General features: G+C 30.3%; 1 protein-coding gene and 1 pseudogene across 1 annotated transcript; one reads left to right on the top strand and one right to left on the bottom strand.

Moving 5' to 3' along the window:
- Positions 1-541: 541 nt before the first annotated feature.
- LOC135958433 (uncharacterized) lies at positions 542-7079 on the bottom strand. The gene is made up of 4 exons (XM_065509336.1): positions 6160-7079; positions 1868-2100; positions 1497-1807; positions 542-1440 (listed from the first exon to the last, which is right to left on the bottom strand). Exons 1-4 carry the CDS (start codon positions 7009-7011, stop codon positions 542-544), a joined length of 2295 nt encoding a protein of 764 aa, XP_065365408.1. The 5' UTR covers positions 7012-7079.
- Positions 7080-7749: 670 nt separating this feature from the next.
- LOC135958953 (uncharacterized) lies at positions 7750-12333 on the top strand (annotated as a pseudogene).
- Positions 12334-20277: the final 7944 nt, after the last annotated feature.

Below are 20277 nucleotides of genomic sequence, written 5' to 3'. Positions count from 1 at the left end.
ACTTTGATACTTTTGAATTAAATTTTATAATAATTTTTGTCGACATTTTTTTTTTTATTTATTTTTATTATTGGTCTCTTTATTTTGTTGGAATATTAAAAAAATATTAATAAAATCTACCGAAATTTTTCGACACATATTCAGTCAGTCAATTTTAGAGCTTTCATCAGCAAAGCAAAAATTTTGCATTCCAAGCCGAAGATTCTCCGACGCTGAAAACGATGGGTTTCTTAGTTTTTTTTTATAAAAAAAAAACAATTTAATTAATTTCATTAGTATTCATGTTAAGGCAATTCCAAATTTTATTGGAATTTGAAAAAATGAACAAATTAAAATATAAAATCATGAGATAAAAGAACAATAATAATAAAACATAAAACTTCACTCCAAAGTTACGCAAATATCTTATAAAAAACAATAAAATATTTTAAAAGAAATCAATAATAAAAGTTAAAAACTACACATTAAAACAGAGAAAAAACGATCAATAATGTCATGCACACTAAAAGAACCGAGAACCGAGAACCGATCAACAGTTTCTTTAAGAAGTCAAACTAAAATTATTTTGAGGAATAGATACAAATTGAGCTGGAGGCATAGTAAAAGAAGGGGCTACAGATGCGGACATGTTTGTAAAATATGCAGGCTGGGTTTGTGGTTGCTGTTGTTGTTGTTGAGTCGTTACAGCAAAGTATGATTGCTGTTGTAGCTGCTGCGGAGCATGATGATATTGCATTATGCCAGCAATATTATTTGAGGGCAAAGTTTGCAAAGTTGTAAGATAATTAACGTTATCGTTTGCCTGTTGGTCTGGGGCTTGTGATGTTATAGACGTTGCAGAGTTGAGGGTGCTTGAGCAAACCTCAGGCTGCTTTATGGATTCATTATAAGTACAACCTGTCAACCACAATGGGGGTGACAAAATACGCTGAGCCGGATGATAATACTTACAACCACCGAATTGTATATGACTTAAGTTGTGGGTAACCACAGAACGGGACTGTGTCAAGGCCACTGGCAATAGCTGCAGGGCAACATAACGTAAACCTTCGTAAACTTGTTTAAAAGCACAGGCTGGAAATGCCATAAAGGGGCGTGTGGCTAAAGATAGATTTGTGCCGGAGACCTTAAAGCAAAATGCCATTACAATTTGTGTGTCGTTGAGATTGTACTTTAAGGGTGGTTTATTGCGATATTTTGGCATGATGGTTCCAAAAACACGATGCGGTATTAAAGGCCAATTTTGCAAATAGGTGCAGTCGTTATGTATAAGAAAACTTTCCTTATAGGCCGTTAAAAGAGTCTCCTCTGAGATGGGGGCCAAAGCAATTACAGCCCAACTAAGTTCCAAAATTTCGTTTAAATCAAAACTCAACTCAGGGGGTACACCACAAGCAGCCACAAACTCCACATTGTGTAGATGCAAGGAAATCATGCCGACTAAAACAAAAGAAAATAATAACCAAATCTATATTAAAAAAAAACATCAAACTTACGCAAATGTGCCACATCCTTTTCCACCTGAAACACATAATTATAACTGGGAAAACCACCCACAGATTCAATTAAAACACACACCACCTCACACATGCGCGAATGTATGTCCACCAATTCGCTGGAGTTCAAAATGCAAAAAGTAGCACGAACATTTCCCAAAGCATCACGTAACATCACCATGCCGTATTGTATACGTTCATTTTCGTAGTAACAACCAAATATAATAACTGGAATATGCCAGCCATTGGCAATGCATTTCAATCGCAATACCGCATCAAAATCCTTGTTACGCATGCGGTGCAGCGATTGTCTATGTTTAAGAATAGGTACTTTTTTATATTGGAATTCCTTAAACTTTAGTTCAACTTACTGTTCTGAGGGCTTAGCCCATTCCAAATCCAAACGTTTACCTCTAAGTACGATACCTTGCAATTCCTTAAGACAGTACTCGGCCGCTTCACGGCAGGTGAAATCAAAAAAGGCTGTAGTGCGTACTTTAGATATTTTACGTATTGCCGTGCGTGGCACATGTTTAACCAGTAAATCAATGATGTCACTATTATTGACCGTCAGATCGACATTGCGTACGAATAGAGTTTTGGACTGAAAGAAAAAAAATATAGGAAATGTTTTTACTGTACCTCTGCTATAGAAAAATACAGTAAACTACAGGATAGAAAAACTGTATGAAAATTGTTACACTAAGGAAACTTTGTTCGAACATGTAGTACATCTTCGTTTACAATCTACCACACTTTTGGACACCTTTTTTATGCTCTGGCCTTAGCTCCAGGCAGAAATATGAGTGATCACAGCTGCTTTTCTTGATTAAACGCTTATTGGCCAAGTTATTAGCGAGTTTAGATATTTTGAGTTTTTATATAAAAAAATCAATGTTTGGCCAGAAATATAAGTGATCACAGATCGAGCTCCTTTTCTTGATTAAACGCTTATTGGCCAAGTTATTAGCGAATTTAGATATTTTGAGTTTTTATATAAAAAAACAATTTTTTGTCAGAAATATGAGTGATCACAGATCGAGCTGCTTTTCTTGATTAAAAGCTTATTGGCCAAGTTATTACCGAATTTATATATTTTGAGTTTTTATATAAAAAAATAAATTTTTGGCCAGAAATACGAGTGATCACAGATCGAGCTCTTTTCTTGATTAAAGGCTTATTGGCCAAGTTATTAGCGAATTTAGATATTTTGAGTTTTTATATAAAAAAATCATTTTTTTTTGTCAGAAATAGGAGTGATCACAGATCGAGCTCCTTTTCTTGATTAAACGCTTATTGGCCAAGTTATTAACGAATTAAGATATTTTGAGTTTTTATATAAAAAAATAAATTTTTGGCCAGAAATATAAGTGATCACAGATTGAGCTGCTTTTCTTGATTAAACGCTTATTGACGAAGTTATTAGCGTATTTAGATATTTTGAGTTTTTATATAAAAAAATCGATTTTTGACCAGAAATATGAGTGATCACAGATCGAGCTGCTTTTCTTGATTAAACGCTTATTGGCCAAGTTATTAGCGAATTTAGATATTTTGAGTTTTTATATTAAAAATCGATTTTTAGTCAGAAATATGAGTGATCACAGATTGAGCTGCTTTTCTTGATTAAACGCTTATTGGCCAAGTTACAAGCGAATTTAGATATTTTGAGTTTTTATATAAAAAATCGATTTTTGGTCAGAAATATGAGTGATCACAGATCGAGCTCCTTTTCTTGATTAAAAGCTTATTGGCCAAGTTTTTGATATTTTGAGTTTCTATATACAAAAAAAATCAATTTTTGGCCAGAAATATGAGTGATCACAAATCGAGCTGCTTTTCTTGATTAAAGGCTTATTGGCCAAGTTATAAGCGAATTTAGATGTTTTGAGTTTTTATATAAAAAAATCATTTTTTGGCCAGAAATAGGAGTGATCACAGATGGAACTCCTTTTCTTTATTAAACGCTTATTGGCCAAGTTATTACCGAATTTAGATATTTTGAGTTTTTATATAAAAAAATCATTTTTTGGCCAGAAATATGAGTGATCACTGATCGAGCTCCTTTTCTTGATTAAACGCTTATTGGCCAAGATATTAGCGAATTTAGATATTTTGAGTTTTTATATAAAAAAATAAATTTTTGGCCAGAAATATGAGTGATCACAGATCGAACTCCTTTTCTTTATTAAACGCTTATTGGCCAAGTTATTAGCGAATATAGATATTTTGAGTTTTTATATAAAAAAATCAATTTTTTGTCAGAAATATAGGTGACCACAGATCGAGCTCCTTTTCTCGATTAAACGCTTATTGGCCAAGTTATTAGCGAATTTAGATATTTTGAGTTTTTATATAAAAAAATCATTTTTTGGCCAGAAATATGAGTGATCACAGATCGAGCACCTTTTCTTGATTAAACGCTTATTGGCCAAGTTATTAGCGAATTTAGAGTTTTTATATAAAAAATAAATTTTTGGTCAGAAATAGGAGTGATCACAGATCGAACTCCTTTTCTTGATTAAACGCTTATTGGCCAAGTTATAAGCGAATTTAGATATTTGAGTTTTTATATAAAAAAATGTTTTTTGTTCAGAAATATGAGTGATCACAGATCGAGCTCCTTTTCTTAATTTAGATATTTTGAGTTTTTATATAAAAAATCGATTTTGGGTAGAAATATGAGTGATCACTGATCGAGCTCCCATTCTTGATTAAACGGCTATTGGCCAAGTTATTAGGGAATTTAGATATTTTGAGTTTTTGAGTATAAAAAATCTATTTTTGGTCAGAAATATGATTGATCACAGATGATTAAACGCTTATTGGCCAAGTTATTAGCCATTCATTCATTTTAATCAGATTAACAACAAATAAACCTAATTGATATTAAACATAATAACTGAAATATTCTTCAAAGGTAAATTTATTTAAAAAAAATGAAATAATACTTGGTTTAAAAGTTTTAAGGAAAAATGTTAAGGTTTTTTTGATCTCAGTCCTTATGTACTTTAAAAACGTTTTACAGAAAATCATTTCCATACTCAAATTTTAATATCTTCAATATCTTAAAAAACACAACTATTCAGGAGAGCAAAACAAATGTTTGTATGGTTTATTCTTAAGGAATTTTAAATTCAGCTTTTTTATACAGCCCAATTATGAATAAATAATTCCGCGGGAGTTTGTTCCCCGGTTTTTCCCATTGAATTTGAAAAGGAAAAATGAGAAAAGGGAAAAAACTCCCGGGGAATTTTTATTCATAATTGGGCTGATAATATTTATTAATCGACAATAGTATATTATAAAATATTCCGTAAATTCATTTTTCAAATTACCTTTTACCAAATGTATGTACATTTCTAAGATCAATTCAAAATTACTAGGTTTTCTATAGAAACATATGTCGATTTTAGTATTTTTAGGCATTAAAGTTTAACAAAAATACATTTATAGGATGTGATTATACTCCTTAGCATTGGTAATATTAGATCTGTAAATGGCTGAGTGTATTTTTCTTTAACTTTAAACCTTTTCTGAATTATCTATGATGGAACTTGATACTTAAATCTAAACATACTTATTCTGAATCTCTTTGAGACAGTTTAGATGAATGTTTAACTTTTGAAAAATAAGTTTGTTAGCCTAGGAAAGCTTGTTGTTACTTTTCATTGAAATAAAATAAAAACAAGCTGGCTAATTCTATATAAAATATGACTGATCACAGATTGAGTTTATTTTTCCTAAAATCGTGTATAGATAGTGGAGTCTATGTAGCCATGTCTGTCTGTATGTTGAAATCAAATTTGCGTAGCCCCCAAATAACCAAATTCATACAGCAATATATCGGCTTAATCCCAATTCAGTTGTTATTTAAAATCGAGAAAATCGGCATAAAAATGGCTGAGATATATGCAAAAAACCACGACTACCTTGATTTGAGCAAGAAAAGAGCTTACTGATTTTCTGCATTATTTAGGGATCTTAATACTGATGGCTTGTGTAAGGTCCTCAGGCATTCTGGTGCTCTACATGATGAAGCTTTTATTATTGACCATGATGCTAATTGTCTTAATGACTATTTGGCTAATAATGGGGGTAATGGTGATTGTGGAACTTTTGATTTTGGTGCTTCAACTTTTCCTGAAAATGCCGTGTCTTTTCTTAGTGTAAGTGAAATTGAGATATTAGAGGCTTTAAATGAAATGAAGACATCTTCCGTTGGTACTGATAGTATCTCTATTAAATTTATCAAGATTATGTTTCATATTTCTGAATTTTTGACACATTTGTTTAATACCATATTTATGCGATCCCAGTTTCCTGATCGCATTTTGTTCCCAATTTGTTGTTTTAAATAGTAGAGTTTGTAGATTATTTTAAATTAAAAGTCGAAAAGAACAAGACCATCAAACTCAAATAAGAGCTTTAAAAAATTAAACATTAATAAAACACCAAAAAAACGAAGCCCTACTTTAAGAATCTGATTAGAATAATGAAGTATTTATACTTTTAAATATGTAATACTTATTTAAAAGTTTAATAAAAAGGTCAAATAAAATATAAATGTAAATACCTATTTAAAAATAGGTGAAATATGAAATAATTTTTGATTAATAAGTATCGACTTAATAAAGAAATCAAATAAATTCCTTTCACTTACCGATTTAGACATGTCACTATCTTTTTCCGTATTCGCCCACACCACTTTCAAGTCACGTCCCCACATGCGAACCAAACCCGGTGTAATACATTTCTTGGCCTCCAACGCATGCATATGGGTAGCAAAGTGTACAAAAACATGACCACGATTACCAAAACCAATGCCAGATGATGATGAACCCGATAATTGACCATTCTGTTGTTGATGAATTACCCCCTCTTCGCCACCATTATGATTGTAATCGTTATTATTGTTGGACGATGAAGGACGAATGTAAATGCGCTGCATGGTTGGGAAAATTGTACGCAGACCTTCCTCAATTTCCGATTCTTCCAAATGTTTGGGTATATTGCTAACGAATAGACGACACTTTTCATATGAATGTAAAATTTCCAATTTTCGTCCCGGAAACACATAATAGTGATTGAGAACTTCCATGGCACTGGAGGCATCTTCTTCGTTGGTATACTTTACATAGGCATAACCACGATTCGCCTGATTAAAATCCAAAGGTAAACGAAATTCATAGATTTGACCAAAACGTAAAAATGGTGCTAGAAGTTTGTTTTCGTTCAGGTCTTTGGGTATGCGACGCACAAATAATTCACAAACACTGGAGGGTGGTGGACCTACCCAGTCTTCGGGAGGTCCCAAAACTTTACGGCCATTTATTTGCATTAACTCTACACTGGGTGTAGAACAAGAAACACCGGACGATGACTGGCCCTCTGAAAGGGGATACTCATAATTTTGAGCATTTGCAGCGTGCACAACAATCTCTTGAGCTGGAGGTACATAATCCATTTGGTTTGTGTGATAGACATTCAATTGTGTAAAATTGTTGGTTGACATTTCTTTGTAATTGTTCAGAAAATAACTATTTAAATTAACTTTTACACCGGTAAATTGAGTAAAATTAATGAAGCTTGATCGTTTTTTTTCCTGGCACACGCAAAAAATTCCGTTGAAAACTACCAGGGCTGCCAATTTTACAAATGATTTTTTTTCTATTCAAATTTTTTCACAGCATTGCCAGCATTTTGCAAAAGCAGGAATTGCCAGAGTAAAATATAATATTAGTTGGATGGTTCATGAACAAAATGCTGTCATCAGTTTGCTATGAATGCAGCATAAAAGCTCTTCATTGTTCTGAAACACCCTGTTAAATAGTGATGCAAACTTTCTTCTTTACTGCGCGCTAAATAAGGTACATGATATAAAATACTTTAGTTTGTATAAATTTACTATAATAAATAAGCCAAGTCACTATTTAATTGTAATATATGAATATTTTTAAGTATGTAGCTAAACAGATGTTTAAAATTCAAAAGAATTAACTCTAGTATACTCCAAAATTTAGGGGTTTAAAAATCACTAATTTTAATGAGAAAATAGCTAAATTATCATCACTGGATATAAAGTACCGTTGCTTAAATTGATCGACAGAAGCCATTTTAAAAGAAATTCCTTAGAAAGTTGAAGGAAAAAAACTTGTGTATCATTAAAAATTGTGTTTTGTGTCAAGAAAATATAAAGAAATGTGAAATAAAGAAAAATATTCAACATAAATAAAACAAATTTACAAAATATTAAGTACTTACTACAATTTGCCATGTTTTCCTACTATAACGAATGTTACAAAGGCACCGCCCCATACAACAACGCCACCGGCATGCCAGTCATATTAGAAAATGGACGCAAAGTATTTGGTCCACCACATAATTACACTGGACCACGTCCCACTCATGTGTGTGAATTGTATGTAACGCGTATACCACCCCAACTGGATGAACTGGGCTTTTTGGTGTGGCTGCATCGCATTGGCCAAGTGTATGCCTTCCGTTTAATGATGGACACTGGCAACACAACGCGCGGTTATGCATTTGTACGTTTTTGTTGTGAAAAGGATGCTTTGGCAGCCTTCGAACTAATTAAATACCTCTTCGTGGACGGTGAACGCTTGAGTGTGTTTCGTTCTCAGGGTAAAAATCGTCTATTCGTTAGCGGCATTCCCAGGCAACTACCGTTATCTTGCCTAGAGGATGGTTTTAAATTATGCTTTCCTAATATGCAAAGTTGCACTGCATATCCGCCCTTGAAAAATAGCAAATTTGTGCCCGGCCGTGATAATGTGGAAAACCGTGGTTTTGCTTTCATTGAATTTGAAGATCATGAAGTGGCTTTAGCTGCCAAGAAGAGATTAAATACTGGGCGCATAGGTATGTGGGGTGCAGACTTGAAAATACAGTGGGCCAAACCCAAAGAAGAAATGCAAGTAGCTGTGGGCATAAAGGTAAAAAAATACATTTTATTTATATAAAAGGAAATCTAAAAAATTGCGTAACTTTTTTATTTTTTATTTTTAAAGAAATGTCATGAGGGACCTATGCATTCCAGGTGAGTTTTACTTATTAGTATAATTTTTAAATTTAATAAGGATAAAATGTAAAACTTAACGTTAAAAACTCAGAAAATACTTTATAAAGCTGAATTTTATTTAGAATTTATAATTTACTTATTAAAAATTCAATTCTATTCTTAATTTTAAAATATTTTCTTAACAATTCAATGTTTTTCTTTATTTTAATTAAAGACTATATCCTCATTTATATCAACCCAATGATTATTGTGCCAAATTACGTCTTTATTGTTTGGCCAACAATTTATGCATACCAGTGATTCTATATGGTCCCAGTTTTAGACTTTTTCATATACAATATGCCGGTGTAAGTTATCTTCTAATTACATCCAATACATACAATTTAACAAATTAATTTGTGTGCAGGTTCTGATCAAAAATAGTTTTAACGGTAGTTATTCCTATCTTATATTTGAAATTATGGTGTCAAAAATTTGTGACATTCACTTGTTAATCTGCGAAATAGCTGTAAAAATCTTTGAAGAATGTTTCGGAGAATTGCAGAAAAATTACGTATTTCGCGTTTCAAGTGATATTAAAGCAGAATTGGGTAAGTGAGAAAATGTTTCTTAAATATTTTTTATTTAAAACTAGGAATTAAAAAAGAAACTTTTTATTCGTGATTTCTGCAAAGAATAATCACCCTTATTCCACTTGGCGTCGTCGACATCGTCGTCAATATTGAGTCAAAAAATGGTATATGTTACGCCGATATCAATAACAATTGGTAACTTTTGACAGCGTTTTGTACTTTAACCCGACTTATAAAAGTATAAAATTTTGTCAGAAGTTATCAATTGTTATCGATTTCGCAGAAACACATACCATTTTTTGACTCAATATTGACGACGATGTCGACGACGCCAAGTAGAATAAGGGTGAATATGTATAAATAAGTTGGAAGCATGTAGTTGTAGTGTCTTAAAAACTTAATACATATTAACATTTATATACAACTATTTGAAAAATTGCTTTCAACATAATATATAAAACCTAGTATCTTTTAAAATAATTATCCAAAATAATACCTAAGTTCGTATTTTATTAGAATTTTCTATTTAAGTGTGCAATATTGATAATGAGAATATTGATAGGTATATAAAGAATAACCTTGGTTATTATTTGCAACAGGTTATTCGAAAAAGTTATTTCCTAAAAATACGGCTGAAAATCATAGTTAACCGGTTTTTTTTTTATTATATACCTACTGTATTTTATAACAAATAAAATTAGTTTAGGAACAAATCAAGATTCCAGTAACAGTTTATATTATTATAACCAGAGATCGAAAATAACTCGTCCAAATACCAAAAAACCCAAATTGTGATTAATATTTTTGTGATAAAAATAAATCACTGAAAATAACAGTTATATAATGATTTTTATTTAAATGGTTTTGGTATAACATTTATTCGTTTTTGTTGTTTTTAATGGTTTGGTGTGAGATAAACAATTCATTTGTTCTTGTTCTTAATAACTGTTACTTTCTCTTTTATTTACATACAATAACATATTAGTAATTTTTAACAAATTATGGAAAGAATATGATAAATATGAAGTAATGAAGTCTGAGTAACAGAAATGAGAATTTTTTTTAATTTGTTATTAATCTTTTGATAAATTTTATATATTTAAGCGTTGATTTGCATCAAATGCATTTTTGCGAATTATTTTTCATGTTCGCAAATAAAAGTCACAAGCTGACCTTTACGAAAAAAATTAATTATAAATCACTCATCCAGATTATTTGTGTTTGTTTCTTTTCTGTTTCTCTCAACTCCAAACCTAAAATGTTCTCGAATAAAAATCACTCTCTCAGTGAAATATCACAAAAAATTACTTTTAAATAGCTGCGAATGAGAACCATTGAAATATAAGTGAACCCGTTATTTTCGGTCTGTGATTATAACTTTTTCTGTTAATATTCATATTTTCTGCCTTGTGCCGGGCGAAGGGGGACATACCATATTGTGAAAGATTTGAAACATTTATTTCAAAGACCTTTGCATATAACGGCATAAACCGATTTATTTTTTCATCAAAAAAATTAAAGAAATTTAAAAAAAAAATTGGCATAAAATTTGATTGACTAAAAATTAATTTTTTTTTAATTTTTTAAACAAATTTTGAAATGAAAATTAAAAAAAATTTTAATTTTTATTTTTTAAACAAATTTTGAAATGAAAATTAAAAAATTTAAATTTTTATTTTATTTTAAGTATAATTTGGTGAAGGGTATAAAAGATTCGTCACAGCTGAATATAACTTTCTTACTTGTTTTACCAACATTTTTTTTAAATGTTTATCTTAAAGTATACTTTGGGGAAGGGCATATAAGATTCGGCACATCCGAATATAGCACTCTTATTAATAGTGCTTTTTTATAAACTAAAATATTGGGATTAACCTCCTCAGAAACACCAAAATTCCAAAAATATTTAAAAACTGAACAAAACTGCTCAGAAAATGGTTAACACAACCATGAGAACTTATGTTGAAACTTATGGGTGTTAACAACCATTTATTGAACATTTTCTGAGGAGTTGAGATTGAGATCATTTTTTTAATGTCACCATAGATTCTGAAAGATCACGTCAATACGAATCTATTGATATATAACAGTATAGGTCTCCGTTTACTCTAACAGAGATTTTTTGATTTCAAATTTTCTGGATAACCGTTATTTACGATCCCTGTTTGAAAGTGCCAAAAAAACTTTCATTTTAAAAAGCCCGTTTTTGTGAATTTTTTTTACAGTTTAGAAGGTTTTACAAAAACGAAAATTACAGTTGTTCTTGTATTGTTGTAGTTACGCTGCCACCTTGTTAATTCATCTTGGTTCTGATTACATTCGTTCTGGAACTAGTTATTTTAGAACTAGTTCTAAAAATGTTCCTTGAATATTCTTATTTATTTTGGTTTAGAATAACTTTGTTCGGTTTCAACAAAAAACTAATACAACTAATATTTAAATGGTAATCTTTACTGCAAATCCTTTAGATTTGATATAATATCAATTTCATAACTAACGTCTCTACTTTGGTTGTATAAATAACTAATTCCACTAACCCTGTTTTATTTTTCTAAATTGACCATTATTTTTTTTTTTTTTTCCCCCAATATTTTAGTTTATACCTTTAAACAAAACGATGAACTGAAATTTCTTAAAATCCAAAATCTGTTTCAATATACAAATGTAATAATTGAAATGGCCACTTCAATGCAAATATTGGCCGAACAAAATCAGGAAAATTTATTGTTACTCTATAAACGTTCGTTCCTAACACATCAAACAGTTGCAACATTATGTTTGGATATGAATAATCCCTTGACACAATATTGTGCAGTTTTGCCAAAATTTCGTAACAATACAAAATTAAATAACAATTTTAATGATTTTGAAATAACTCTATTGCTGATGAGGCCGCTAACGCAAACAAAACAACCAAACGAACAATGGCTGGATTTGAACTTTAATAAAAGTGAAGGAACCATGCAACAGCAGATACAACAGCCAACGGCTGTAAAGAAATGTCAGTGTTTTACATTGAAATCACAGCATGGCAGTTATGGCATCAAGTATACATTACGTTATGTTGACATAATTGGTGTGGAACTAAGGGAATGTTATCATCCAGCACAACGTGTCAATTCAAATCCCATTTGGATTGCTGGCCAATCCTACCAACAATCGATTTATAATTAAGTAAAAGAACACAGTAGAAGGAAGAATTATTTGGAAAAGGAAATGAAAGAATTTCTTTGATTTTTCTGTATAAATGGAACAGAATTATTAATTTTTATTTATGTTTTTTTTTTTGCAAAAATGGAAACAGCTTTACTTTTATGTTTATTATTGCTTTTATTGTGTGGTTTGTATGTTTGTTTTTATATTGTTAATACTTCGATTTTTTATAGTTATTAAGTTAAAATTTACACCAAAATGTGTATGAAGAAAAAAAATATTTTTTTTTTGTTTATTTTGTCATGACTATTTTTTTTAATTATTTTTATTTTACATCATATTTTTTTTGCTATTAAAAACAAAACAATTAATTATTAGGTTTCACTTGATTTATGAGATATTACAACAGTTCCCTTTCTTTATTATGTATTCAATTGCTACTTTTTGATCTATAAATAAAAATATTAATTAAAATTACTATTATTTTGGATTGTTTTTTTTTTGTTTGTAAATATTCAATGGATCAAATAACCTCACGATTGATACATACACCAATATATAGACTATACTCCCGGTTCGGTTGCTATTTAAATTTGTGAAAATCGGCCAACTAATGGCTGGCCGACACAAAAATAAAAAAAATCGACTACTACCTTGATTTTTGACCTATTTATGATATATAACAGGATTATATAGTCATATCAGTCATTAATATAGACAATATGGATATCTAATGATATGGGTTTCAAAGACCTTTCCAATAACTTATATAACGCCATCGTAATTCGAACGTTGTCATGATGAAATATTACGGTTTCATTTCTGGCCGCATATCATTTCAGCAGCTCCCACCAAATACAGAGCATTACCTTAGCGCCATAGATATTTGGCTTTGGTGTCGATTCCGCTGGTTGGTCGGGCTTCACGTACGATCTATTACGCTTCAGGTTATCGTAATGGATACATTTTTCATCGCAAGTAATGATTCGGTGCAAAAATGATTTTCTTCTATAGCGTTCAAGTATAATTTCGAACATGCAAAATCGTCTTTCATTCGTATGCTTCCCAGCTTTTAGATGAATCCTGCTGCTCGAAAACGTTTGAAATTTTAGCTTGAGTAGCTCCCAATGATTTCGAATTCTTGACCTCCAATTCTTGGCGTTTAAGAGATACGTCATCTATTGTAAATCCCCATTTTTATACCCTTCACCTTCGTGAGAAGGGTATATATAAGTTTGTCATTCCGTTTGTAATTTCCACAATATAATTTTCCGACCATATAATGTATATATATTCTGGATCCTTATAGATAGTGGAGCCGAGTAAGCCATGTTCATCTGTCTGTCTGTTGAAATCAATTTTCTGAAACCCCAGATATCTTCTGGATCCAAATCTTCAATAATTCAGTTAAAGAAGTGGCCACTTAAAATCCGGACGGATTAAAACGAGCATAACTTTTAAATGAAACAACGTATGTTAACATACAATATTGTATACATGAAATTAAAGGTAAATTATTAAGCTTTAAAAAAAATATAACTGCAGGTTTCTGTGTCTTTATTTCGAATACATTTTCTTGCCTGTCTTTTTATGATTCCTATTAATAGTTGCACAACTTCACTTCCCACTTCTACCGTTATTCCAGCATATTTATTCCACTTTGTTCTCATCAAAATCTGGTTATTTACTGTACCTGCACTCTTTTTCAATTTACGTTTAACAATTCTCCAATATATCTCGATTGGACGAAGATTTGGGCAATTTGTTATTTGATGTGTTTTGCTATAACATCAATATTATTCTCATTATACCACTCTTAGTTGTATTTGAGTAATGACAACTTGTCATTGAGTAATGACAACTTGACTAAAAATTTGTATCAGATGTGTGATGGCTTATAAATGACAACTATCTTTTTATATATAATTCTGAAAATTCTTTAAAAACATTTTTGAAAATCTTGACTCTTCTAACTAACAGCAGCTGCGGATTGCCTGCCAAATTAATATTTTTGTTCAATTTTAAGTACATATTCATATTTAAAGACCACACAACCTCGAGCTGCTGAGATATAAAATTTCTGACCTGATATCTGCCAAAAATCAGATTTTGAGTTTCTTTTAACAAGACAAAGTCGGATTTTCTAGATATTTGTGCACAATTTTATCACTAGCTTCTTTTTCCATTGTGTCTACACTTTTTAAAACTGAACATAATCAGCCCAATTATGAATAAAAATTCAACGGGAGTTTTTTCCCTTTTCTCATTTTTCCTATTCAAATTCAATGCCAAAAAACTCCTGGGGAACAAACTCCCGCGTAATTTTTTATTCATAATTGGGCTGAATGACTTGCAATTCATTGTAGAAAAGCGGTAGATTTGTTGTTAAAAACATATGTAAATCTTTTTCCATTTTGATAATTGGGAGCTTTGTTATGATTACTACAGTGCGTACGGATTTTAAGTGGCCACTTCTTTAGACATACTTTCGAGAAGTTTGCTATTTAAAATCAGCAAAATCGGTCCACAAATGGCTGAGATATGAGGAAAAATCAGGACAACCTCGATTTGTTTACCTACATCTGGATTATTAAGTCATTAATATAGACAATATGGTTATCTAATGATAGATATTTCAAAGACCTTTGCACAACGTATATAAGACCATAGTGTAAGTTGGGTCAAAATCGGAAAATATATTTTTTAAACCAAATTTTTTTTTCACAAAAAAAATATTAAAATAATTCGAATTTTTTTTTCCAAAAAAATGAAAAAACAACTTTGGAAAAAATAAAATTTTTACCTAAAAATATTTAAAATTTGTATTTTTAAGTATTTGGTGAAGGGTATATAAGATTCGGCACAGACGAATATAGCTCTCTTACTTGTTTGAAATCATACACCATAAATTTTATTATAATTTTGATAAGGAATTCGGCCCCTGGACTACTTTCCAATTCCTGCAAAACTTTGAAATAAAAACACATTTTCTTTTTGTTAATCTGAAAATTTTGTATTTTTTTTTATTTATTTTGAATTAAATTTTAATTTGGTTTTTTAATTAAATAAAGTAGACTTTAATTCCAAAAAATCTAATATTTACAAAGTTTTTAATTTACGAAATGGGTTTTTTAAACTTTTGTTTAATTCTTTTCAATAATCAAAATAGTCTTGTTCTTTTTATAATGAAATTTGTTTGTTAAAGTAATTATATAATTTGAATAAAATTGTCTGGTGAAAAAAGTGAAAACCAACCAATATAAATAAATAAATTGGTTTTTATTAAATTTTTTTAAAAAAAATAATAAAACATTTTTGTTTTTTAACCCATACAGAGCCACTATGGGTTAATTTCTTTCCAATAGGGTTTTTTTTAAATTACTAGACAAACAAGTTTAGAAAATATTCTCAAATTGTTTAATTTTTGAAATTGGTTTGTTTTTCTTTGTATTTGGTTTTTATTTTTTGTTGTTGTTGAGATTTCTTATAATTTAAAATTGAATCAAATTCCTCAGTGCTTGCAGTGCAATATATAAGTTGTTTTTCTTATTTAATTTTAATTATTATTAATTTTGTTTTATAGCTATTAGTTTAATAATAGGTATTTCTATTAAATAAAGAATTTTATTTAATTTCTTTGTTTACATTATTTTTTGTTTTGTTGCTAAATGTTGTTAATAGTACTTACTAAAATAGTGTGATTTTCTGTAGTTTATTATAAAGAATGTAGGTATGTTGTATGTGTTTGTTATTTGTTTTAGTTTTGTAGGTATAAATGTTTAATTTCAATATTTATTATTTTCGTAGTTTTAATATATTTTCCTTTTTTTCTTTTAGTAAGTAGTTGTTGATTTAGTATGAAAAACGTATTTACAATATTTGCGTTGTTCGTTTATTTTATATGTATTTTAATAGATAGGTAGATTATTTAAGAGGTTTATTTATTCTTTTTGCGTATTCTAATTTATAGTTATAGTTTTATATTGTTTTTTGTTTTGTTTTATAGGTTTTAGTTTTCTAAATAGTCAGACTTGAGTATTTTTTTTATTTTATTTTGTAAAGTTTTGACGCTACACGCCATTATTTTTTTAATATTTGGAAATTAAATAAATTTTAAATTCAAATTAAAGAATAAATAAAGAACTTAAAGTTTAAAATTTAAGACATAAAGACGAGACACTTCGATTTGTCAACCGAAAATACAACAAATCATATGTCTGATACAACAACAAAATACATTGACTAGCATGTATACATGCCTGTTACAGAACTCCATTCCGATCGAAAGTGGAATAAATTCCGTATTTCGCTTGTTCAGAAAAATTAAAACGAAAATTTCTTTCAGAATGAAACCACTTTCAGTTTTCAAAGTGGAATTGATATTTATTTCATTGTAATTATGTACATATTTGTTTTTCTAAAATATTAGTTCAATTTCTGCCTGATATTGTTGTTGCAACAGTTAGGTTTTTGACAATTACGTTTCGTTAGCCTATGATTTAAGCATTCAATATTCGTAGAATATATATTTTGTTATTAATTAAAAAAAACTTTAAGTTTGAATTAAAACATAAAATTAAATATAAAAGTTTTGAAATTTATCAGCTGTTAATTGCTCCAATCTCCCCTTGTTTACCTTAAGCTAATGAAATATAATGAAATTTTAAAGATCTAAGCTAGAAATCTATATAAAGAGTGTAATCAATTCATGATGATTATAAATGTCAAAACGTGAGCGCAGTATCACAGTTCGGTTTATAGTTAACCTTTCGTAAGTCCTATAGGGCTTTCGTAAGCCTATAGGACTTACGAAAGGTTAACTATAAACCGAACTGTGTTACTGCGCTCACGTTTTGACATTTATAATCATCATGAATAGATTGCACTTGAACAAAGTTACTAAATTATCCAAAATTACTTTGAAAATCTGGTTCTCGATTTGCGCAACCGGTTATCTTATAGTCGACTGTTTTGAAGCAAAGTTGTGTTCAGCGAAGAGGCTCATTTTTGGCTTAACAGGTTTGTTAATAAACAAAATTGCAGCATATGCAGTGAGACCAATCCACAACAGATTTGACAAATTTGAACATTCAGAATAATTTACTTTTTTGTGTAATTTTTTACAATTTCAAAAATAACGTAACATCATTTCAAACATTTTTAAAGTGATAGGCAAAAAACCATTGAACAATTAAAAGTATGTGGGATATAAACTTAATTTCTCTCATTTAACCATTAAACAGATTTTTATTATTTCTTAACTTATTCATCATTATCTATTAAACATTCGATTTTGGTAATTTTGTTCTTTCCTTATTATTACACTTATAGCCCGGTTTGCGTCGCTTCGTTGTGCGTCGGTTGCATCTTTTTAAAGTTGCGTCTTTTTAAAATTTCTGTGATTTCGAAGTTGCGTCGATTTCGTTCCAGTTTGCGTTGCATGGCTTCGAAGTTGCGTCGTTGGTGCATCGATTTACATCGTTTTTGTTTCTGTTTGCATCGCATGGCTTCGAAGTTGCGTCGTTAGTACTTCGATTTGCGTCGTTAATATGAACATTTTTATATTGAAAATTCTATTTTTTCAGCAAAAATTATGAATCTAGGAGTAATTTTTGGTGACGATATATAGATTGACTGAGTGATTGACTTATTCAACATCGCCCAGCTCAAACGCCAGGTAGATACATGAAATTGTATCTCTTTGTTTAGAGCCACTAAGACGGGATTTATGGAAATTCGAAGGTTTAGAAGGATTAAAAAAGGGCAAACAAGTCTTTGGAGCTTTTTTGAAATTCGAATCCCTTTAGGGAAGGAAATGGGTAAAAAATAGGTTTTGGTACTTTTTTGTGTATCTTTTAAACCAATGGAAATATAAATTTTAAATATTGTTATCCAACCTATCGAGTTAATAATGTTGATGATCATTTTCAAATCACTAGTGGAGAGACATGTCTTATCAGTGAACGATCGGTGATCGTTTTAATCTTAGGTTGCTTTTTTATCCATTAATTTGACATTTTAGGTGGGTTCTTAAAATGCTCTAGAATTGATAAAATCATTCGTGAAAATTTTTTTTCTTGGACCAGCACTCTGGGGATGGATGACCCCTACTCATGCAAAGCATTGTGTTGGAACTTGGAAAATAGGTTATGGGAGGGAGGATAGAGGGAGTAGTGTTTGTGGACATTTGATTTGAATTTTCCTATATTGAAAGTGACAGGAAAGAAGCTTATTCCACACATGGACCGTACGGCTAAAGAACGAATTTTCCCTGTAATGTATTGTGCTATCCACTGTCCAGTCGACAACGAATTGATGTGCCCTTGCCGAAGAGCGTGTGTTGCGTAACATACTACGGGTTTCGGGAACAAGTTCACTAATTTCAGCAGAGCACATACCATTGCAGTATCGGTAGAATAGTGAAACAAAAACGGAATTGATACTACTCACAAATCCTTCAAATTGTTTATCCGAAGAACCTAGAAAATGTAAGCTGAACTCAAAATCCATCAAGTCTAATTTGAAAATTTTTATGAATTGCATAACTCCTAATTTACGCTCGCCCAACCAAAGATTGTGAACTCAGTGACTGTGCTGTATCAACCGATAGTTTTCTTTCCACAGAAATGAACTCGGCAACTAACAACTGATAAAACAATAACAACTGCAGCGTAATTTAAGCCGATAACATAGCGTTAATGATAGCCCTCAAACTAATTTTATATCAAGGTGTTTACTACTTCTAAAATTTTTCGAAAATGTCAAAAGTCTCTTGAGGATATAGCAAGAAATTGTCTGTCTAGGGTTCGGTAAGCCAAAACTATCCTAGAATTTAATACCACCGGGGGTTATCAGTTACAACATGTTTTACTAATTGGTCATAGCAAAACTTCTATTTAATTCAGTTTCGCATATGGGCAATTCCACGAGAATCGCTACCACGACTGAAAAAACAAAAAAACCCTTGAAATAGTTTAAACTGATTATATTTAATTTTTTAATGTTTTAGGCTAAAATTGCGGCGAAAACTAGGCTCCCAATTAGCTTGTAGTATGAAATGAATTTGACTCTGTTTTTTTGCTATTGTCAAATTGTTCATTGAAACCGAATGTATATTTTCTATTAATACAAGAGAAAAATCTGTCACGTACGGTATGTCACGTACGATATTAAATTTTATTTATTATAAAATCATCCAAAGATTGTTTTTATTTAAATATAACGGATTGTAAAGGAAAAATATTTCGTTTAGTGTAAGAAATTGAAAGAAACCACAACGCCTCTCACGATTCGAATATTTTCGCACATTTCTACATGTACCTCAAAGTGAGTTCCGTTTTATTTCACGTACGATATACCCTTATTTCGCTCAATATTTTGGACAACAATATTTGGAGAGAACTTTTTATTATTTTAAAATATATTACCCTCTGAATGGAACATAAAGACCAAATTATTTTTCAGATACTCTTATTTTTGCAAAATCTGTTCCACTATATAGGCGTACAAATGTCACGTACAATGATATGGAATTTCCCATATATAGGCGTACAAATGTATAGGCTCCTTTTTTTTAGAAAAGCGGTTCTCATACGAGTTGATAATCTGGGGCCGAATTACCGCATTCGATATCAAGTAAAACTGATCTTAATTAAAGGAAAAAGTCTTTAACTATGAAAACTATGCAACAATGAAGAATATTGTTTCTTTTATTCCAGAACTTAAAGCAAATGGATGAATTTTAGGGAATATTGTTTAAACACGTTTTTAATATCAGACGATTGAGATGATCATGTTCTGATAGAATTTATTAAATGAATTTATAAAAAATCGGTTGTAGAGAAAAACCTCAACCACTAACGAAGCTTAAGAATTCGGAATAATTAAAGGAAGTTAATTAGTTAATAGTTATGAAGTGCTTTTCTCATAATGCGTTAATGATAGGTTAATAAGCTTAATTTATGCTTACGACAACTATAAGAATTTTAATGTCGAAAATGATTTTCTGGTTTCC

Source organism: Calliphora vicina, chromosome 4 (assembly GCF_958450345.1).
Source record: "Calliphora vicina chromosome 4, idCalVici1.1, whole genome shotgun sequence".
In the NCBI taxonomy this organism is placed as follows: domain Eukaryota; kingdom Metazoa; phylum Arthropoda; class Insecta; order Diptera; family Calliphoridae; genus Calliphora; species Calliphora vicina.
The sequence above is the reverse complement of the archived record's forward strand: the minus strand, read 5'-3'. Positions and strand labels throughout refer to the sequence as shown.